Below are 7,666 nucleotides of genomic sequence, written 5' to 3'. Positions count from 1 at the left end.
AAAAAAAAAAACCAGGATGCACTTTTCTCATATGCTTGAAATATTTCAGACAAGGAAAACAAAAAGTATTCCATTTAGCCTAAATGGGGTTATTGAGCTGACGCCAGATCTGTTCCAAAACCATGTGTGTGCAGTACAGAGCTGGCAGCATCCTGCGTAATGTGAGAGCTTCAACTGCTCTCAACCAAGCACACAAACTTGGGAACACCAGTCCTCAGTGAGAACCGAACTGAGCATCAGCCTCCCTCACTGATCTGGCTGCCATCTCATATTCTCCAATCAAAATTCAAGTCAACCAAGCTTCAGAAGGGCACCTCTCTGGTATATATTTTGTGGTAAAATTAACTGGTACAGTAAAAATATAACTCAAAGAATGAGAGTATTTGTGTATATGATGCTTTTTTAGACTTACAAAGTACATAATAGAAATTTGCCAATGGAAACTACATAGTTCCATATTTTTGGCCTTCCTACGAGGTATAAAATTTTATTTTACTTATTTTATAAATTTTTGATGGTTGTACTCAGATAAAGATTCTCTTGCCTTTATAACCTAAGAAGCAGTTTTAAAGTTTTAGCAATAATATTTAAAAAGGCTTGACTCGCTTTCACTTTAATGAATTTTTAGAATCTCTTTAAGGTGAATATTCTTCAGAATATTGCCCTTCCCTCTACCACTGGCAAAATCACTTTTAAAAAATGATTGTATTTTTAGTAAGGCTCAAAGAAATAGGCACTTTCATACATTGTTGGTGGGAATGGAGTTTGGGACATATTTTTTTGGAGACACACACACACGCATACACATGTTCATGCATATATGTCATATATGTACATGCATGTACACATACACATACATGTATTTATAGACAGGTAGTTGGTCCATATTCTAGAAATTTTCTTAAAGAAGTATTAGAAAATGTTCATACATAGTTATTTACAAGGATGGTCAGTATAAAGATGTGCCTTCTTCTAGATCCTTATGGGTGAAAAACTAGGAGCAACTTAAATACCCACATTTAATGGAAAAATGAATTGACGACATTGTAGTCATACAATGGCCTACCAAGTATCCATCAGATCATTTGTGGAAGAACACCAAATGACATATTAAAGCATTGATGCTACATTGAAAAAGCATGTTACACAATACTATGTATAATTATGCCACAGCTATCTCTGTCCAAAAAAGTACTAGAAGAATCTCTGCCTAAATGTTAACAATGGTTATACTGGGTAATGAATTTATGGATGAATTTTTACTTTTTCTTATGATTTTCTCTCTTTTCTGAGTTTTCTTCAATAAATGTATATTATTAGCCAGGCACGGTGGCTCACACCTGTAATCCTAGAACTTTGGGAGCCTGAGGTGGGTGGATCATCTGAGGTCAAGAGTTCAAAACCAGCCTGGCCATGATGGTGAAACCCAATCTTTAAAAAAAGAAAAAAAAGGCCGGGCGCAGTGGCTCAAGCCTGTAATCCCAGCACTTTGGGAGGCCGAGGCGGGTGGATCACGAGGTCAAGAGATCGAGACCATCCTGGTCAGCATGGTGAAACCCCGTCTCTACTAAAAATACAAAACATTAGCTGGGCATGGTGGCGCGTGCCTGTAATCCCAGCGACTCAGGAGGCTGAGGCAGGAGAATTGCCTGAACCCAGGAGGCGGAGGTTGCAGTGAGCAGAGATCGCGCCATTGCACTCCAGCCTGGGTAACAAGAGCGAAACTCCAACTCAAAAAAAAAGGAAAAAAAAAAAAGAAAAAATTCAAAAAAAATAAATAAAATAAATGTATATTATTTATGTAGTCAACAAACAAAATGACTATTACAGTATCTTGGTATATTTGTACACTTTGACCCAGCAGTTCTGTTTTTAGGACTATATCCTAACCTAAGGAAATAAAGAGATGTACACACAAAGAGGTATTTCTAACTATGTTCTTTGGTGGTTTGTTTATAATGATAAAATACTAGAAGAACTCAGATGCTCAGCAATAGAATTTGTTTTTAAAAATTGCAATGTATTCAAACAATGGAATATTTCACATCTTTAAAGACAGATTCTTGGTTGTGTGCAGTGCCTCATGCCTATAACCTCAGCACTTTGGAAAGTGGAGGCAGGAGGACGGCTTGAGCCCAGGAGTTCAAGACCAGCCTCGGCAACACAGCAAGACCCTGTCTCAATAAAAAACAAAAAATAGATCCTTGAAAACATGTAAGAATAAGGGGAACTTCTCAAGATATATTAAGTAGCAAGGTATGTAGATAGATAGATAGGTAGACATAAAGCAATTAAAGGTTTGATTGCCTAGAAAAACATTAGAATATACATTAATATGCTAGCAGGGATTACCACTGGGCAGTGAAATTGTTTACAGATTCTTTTAATTTTTATGTTTTCAATTATTTAATTTTTATGAACAGAAAAATGTGTAAATGGTAAGTGTTTTATTGCTAGCAATATTAAGATACAGGATTAATATAAGCATGACCCCTCCAGATATCTTCTTCGAACTACCACTCCTACTCAATTTATCAGTGTACCACACAAGAATACAGCAATATTTAAATATTTTGTTTTAATCCATGAGTCTGTCTGACAAATAGAAAGAATTTTGACCAAAAAATTTGCTTGCTCTGTAAGATGCTTAAAACAACAGACAAAAGTGTTATTTGTGGGTGGACTGGCCCAAGACTCACATCTCTAAACTATGACGAAGCTTTCTTAATCATTTACCTCTTCAGAGCCTAAGTCAGCAAAGGTGAAAGCAGTCCAGAGACAACACAAGGTGTAGTGCAGCCTTCCTCCCTGATGCAAGGGCTGCATTCACAGTGTGAAGGAAGGTTTTTGGAGTTCAGTGAAAGAGTTATGCCTTTAGCATAGCTTTGGTAGTAGCCACTGATCAATACAAAGGCAGATACATAGGTGGATTAGTAGAATTAATATCTATCTATCTAAATAGGTAGACATAGGTAACATGGAAACCTCTCTGCTTGGAGGGCTAAGGGGAGAACAAACATTCATATGTATTTAATTACTTAATATATTGTTTATGTTGCAAAAGGCTTAGCATTATGATTGCATATTGCATGACGAGCAACAAGCCCCAAAATGTATGTATGTGCTGCCACTGGTGTGTGGACTCAATGAGTATTTCCTGAAAGTCTATGTGTAAAACATGGTTCCAGCCATAGGAGACAAAAAAGACAGCATCCTGCCTTCCTTTCCAGATGAAGACACAAAGACAATTCTGAGGATCACATGTAGTGTTTCAATGTCTCTCTTCTCCAAAAAAGAGACATTGGACCCAAAAAAATTGGACAAAATAATAACTGGTATTTACTGATTTTTCACTCAAATTTGGTGTAATATCTCTTTAAAAGTTCAGCTTGAAAATACTGCTATGTAGCCTAGGAATATCACTAGTGAAATTTACCAAAGGCAGTTTTAAAACCTGAGATAATTTATGGAAATCTTCGAGATAGGGTGCAGTATATTATGATTTCTCCTGATGGAATAAAAGACTTACAGTGACTTTTGACTCCACGAAGCTGGTTCACTACTTTCAAGCTCTATGACAGGGTTTGGAAATACAACAGGGCACCAATTTTGGCTTCCCAGATGGACAACCAGAATCGAAACCAAGGACCAGTCAAGTTCAGACCAACAAAATAATTAAAAGCGGATAGTGAAAAAGGAAGAAAAAGAAACGGTAAGCAGATATGTGAGCTTAAGGGAGGTAAAGCAAAAATGAATATTTACTTGACTTGTCCGTTCTCTGTGTAGGTGGTTCTGTAAAACCCCACGAGGGAGCCGTTTAGCCAGCCGGCGAACTCCATGGTCAGGAGATAGAGGCCATCTCCACCGCTGGGGGTAAGCTCTTCCTCTGCCTCGAGCACCACGTACTCCTGCGGTTTGTACTCAAAACACCTCTGGACTTGCACCTTGTCCCCCGAGGGCCTCTTCAGCTCGGGGAGCTGGGTGATCCTGGTCTCCCGGAGGTGTAGCCACAGGTACCGGGTGGGCGCGCTCACATTGATGGAGATGCTCACGGTGCCCGTGTAGGTGTCCTCCTCCAGCAGGGGCTTCACGTGCAGGTCGTAGTGGACAGGGTTGATGAAGTCCGGCAGCCGGAAGTTTTTCCACTGTCCGTTCTCATCCTCACTGGCCGGGCAGACGCCCTGGTCCTGGGCAGGAGGCCCCGAGGGGCTGGCCGTGGAAGAAGGCTGCTGGGAAGGAGCCGGCACAGTGCCCGCCCCGCTGTCCCCGGTGCAGCCACACGATCTGGTCAAGCCCACGGCAAGTCCCACTATTAATCCTACACCCACCACCACCGCGCAGAGAATGGCCACATGTTTCGTTCGAATGCAGTATCTCTTAGAGCCCTCTCCCTCCGCAAAGTTCATTTTTGCTTCCGAAGTCAAGTGTTACACATAAAAAGATGTTAAATTTAACTAACTAACGTCAGCAGACTTCCTTTTTAAATTGGAAGGAATCCCCTGGTTTGGCAGCCTGTTTTCGCTTTCCCCACACCTCTCTCTGGCTTCTTGCGTCTTTTGCTCTCCCTTTTCACGTTCCCACCAGCCACTCAGGATGAATGCGGAAACAAGGGGGGTGGAACGAGGTCTCCGTAAGAGGAGCCGAGTGGGAGGAAGAGTTCTGAAGAGAAGACTGTCACAGCTCCCCTTATAAACGACGCATCGCCACCCCTACCCCTCCTGCACTGCAGCGAGTTAAATATAAAACAGGGCTTCGCTTATCAGCCAACGGGGAGATGAGCCCCTGCCAAAGCTCGGTCAGCAGCTTTCAGGGAGGAAGCGTTTGGGTGAGGTGTGCTTACGATAGAGAATCTCAACCTTTGCCACCCAGTCTGTGGCTTCTTCCTGTTGTGTTCACAATCTCTCCCTCCTCACTAAAGGGCTTCTTGAATTTCAGCTATTTCATCAGACAGCTTGCCAAAGAAGCTAAATGTTTTCTTTTAATGCCCCCCCCATACTGTATTATATAAATATTCAAATTCTGTCCTTTGGAGAAGTCACATCCTGGAATTGGGTACTCAGGGTGATTCAAGGACCACCTAGGTACCCAGTAAATATTTGTCGAATTGGATTGGGAAAGCATAGTCAGGTAACCCCTAAATCAGTTCAGCTGGTGCTGGATGAGAGAAGAGGAACCCAAAAAAATTAGACAAAGCAGTGGTGGAGCTGGAAAGCTTAAGAAGAGAGAGACAGAGAGAGACACAGAGACAGAGAGAGAGAGAGAGCAAGAGGGGGAGACGTCTGAAAGGACAGAGGGACAAGGAAGATGCCCTGTTTGTCTCTGCAGTGTGCTTCCAAGTGAGATTGACTTCCTTAGACTTTGATGTGGTAGATCACATTTAAAGTAGAGTCCAGATGTGAAAATTGACCTGTGGGGAAATCCATCATCCATGCAAATCTATTATTTTGTTTCTGAATGACAAGTTCAGGAAGAAAAATTGCTAAGAACTTCATATTTATGGGCAGCTTATCTATGGACTGACATTTAGAGAGGTTAACTTGCTGCCCAAAGTCACACAGCTGGCAAATTAACAGAACTGAGGTTTGAGTTCAGATTGTCTGAGTCTGAAGTCCATATATCTGGCCAGGTGTAGTGGCTCACCCCTGTAATCTAAACACTTTGGGAGGCCAAGGTGGGTGGATCACCTAAGGTCAGGAGTTTGAGACCAGCCTGACCAGCATGGTGAAACCTCATCTCTACTAAAAATACAAAAATTAGCTGGGTATAGTGGCGCACGTCTGTAGTCGCAGCTACTCAGGAGGCTGAGGCAGGAGAATCACTCGAACCTGGGAAGTGGAGGTTGCAGTGAGCAGAGATTGTGCCACTGTACTCCAGCCTGGGTGACAGAGCAAGGCTCCGTCTCAAAAAATAAATAAATAATAAATTTTAGGAAAAGTAAAGTCCATGTATCTAACTACTACATTCCACTACTTCCATGCTCTGAAGAGGATACATATTCAAGGGTAAAGTAACTATGAAAAACTTAGTAGTTTCCCAAATGCAATCCATGGATATTAATAGATATACTTGCCAAGTAAACAATGCAGGGTTAAAGTGAAAAATCTTCTTTTACTACTCTCTGTTCTTGCAGAGCCTCCAGATGGTGACATACATCATGAGCCTCCCAGAGAGGAAACGCGAAGGAGTACTTTCCCCATTTAGTTGACAAGAGAGCTTTTTCTGGTGAGGTAACTTTTGAGGGCCTTATGTTCCACAGAGCACACTCTGAGAAATGTTGTCTCACACTGTTCTAAATTACAAATGAAACAAACAAACAAAACTTTAAAAGCAAACAGGTCCGTTTTACTCTGCAATATTTCTGTTGTTTTCTTGTAAAATAGTAGTAACAAAGAAGAATTAAAGGAAGAGGAATATGTTTTTCTAAATTGTAGGTCCATCTTGTATTTATGAATTTTACATTCTGAAGCAATCCTAAATTTCTTGAGATCATAATATGTTGATATGTTTCTTAGAAATGACAGGCAAAATGTGGCTCAATTATACCTCAACATAATGAAAGGAAAAGCAAAAAGTATTTGGAAGAAATGTACGTAAAATTATGTTAAATCTTAGATGTGGCAAACATATGAAATCTTTTAAACTTGACCTTGGGGCAAACATATATGAAATTTCTTAAACTTGGCCTTATCTAGAAAGATAACAATCTTGTCACCAGATCTTGTGTACAGAGAAGATAACAGACCTTTGGGTTGGGTATACTTAAGGAAGATTGAAAATGGCCACCTGCTATAAAATCTCTGTACGACTCTGCCTGAAATTCTACCACAAAGAATATACTATTTAAATGCAATTTTTTTGCCAGAATAAATAAAATTAAGTGCACATATGGTATATTGTGGGTCAAGATGGCCAGAGGGAGATCTATGTTAATTCTAACTAAATAATTATAAGCTTGTTTGGCTCAGAGTACACTGAAGTTTATACACCAAACTAAACTATGTCATTGGTGCAGTTAATTAAAAATCAAACGGCAACGGGAGGCCTAAGGTAAAGACCATCTGAGAGCGCAGTAACACTGGGGAACACCGAGGGGTGGTTGCAGAGCAGGAATTACTGCTATGGTCCCACGAATGCCTTCTCAACATGGAGACTGCAGGAGGGCCTCGTAAAGAGGGCTGATGCAAAGATCTCAGAGAAATGAGGTGACCTCTGCTCACAAGATCCGGGAGGGTCTTTGCAGATGGAAGCTGGCAAGGAGGAGAAAAGCCCTGCAGGGCAGAGATCACAGAACACCTCAAGCTATGCCTAGGTTCTGGAATGTAGAGTGATTTTAATTGCTCTATGTCCTCAATGCTCGTGAGATAAAAGCCCCTTGATTCATTGGGTGTGGTCAGACAGGGTGGTTACTCAACCGCTATATTTCTGCTGCAGCTGCACCCTGATAACAATCGGTGGTAAACTCAGAGCACTAGTTTAGCATTTCCTAGAAGGATCTCAAGTGCTGTTAAATGCTCAGAGCACTAGTTTAGCATGTCTTAGGAGGATCTCATGTGCTCTCCACCCGACTATCTTACCTAATCCTTTACCCTTCCTTTCCATGCCCATAAGATCAATGAGATTGTGCACATAATAAAAGTGTTTGGAGCCCAAAGCTTGGGGCTAGTGC

At 41.1% G+C, this 7,666-nt stretch overlaps 1 protein-coding gene across 1 annotated transcript in view; it reads right to left on the bottom strand.

The window, feature by feature from the left end:
- LOC108290095 (glutamyl aminopeptidase) overlaps positions 1-4,741 on the bottom strand; it is a 91,839-nt gene extending 87,098 nt beyond the window's left edge. Inside the window, exon 1 of the mRNA XM_017509812.2 lies at positions 3,763-4,741. Coding sequence (XP_017365301.1) covers positions 3,763-4,406 — 644 coding nt within the window. The 5' untranslated portion in view covers positions 4,407-4,741. The remainder of the gene's footprint in view (positions 1-3,762) is intronic.
- Positions 4,742-7,666: the final 2,925 nt, after the last annotated feature.

The sequence above is a fragment of the Cebus imitator genome, unplaced genomic scaffold (assembly GCF_001604975.1).
Source record: "Cebus imitator isolate Cc_AM_T3 unplaced genomic scaffold, Cebus_imitator-1.0 Scaffold17, whole genome shotgun sequence".
Lineage (NCBI taxonomy): Eukaryota > Metazoa > Chordata > Mammalia > Primates > Cebidae > Cebus > Cebus imitator.
This window is presented reverse-complemented; position numbering and strand designations above follow the sequence as displayed.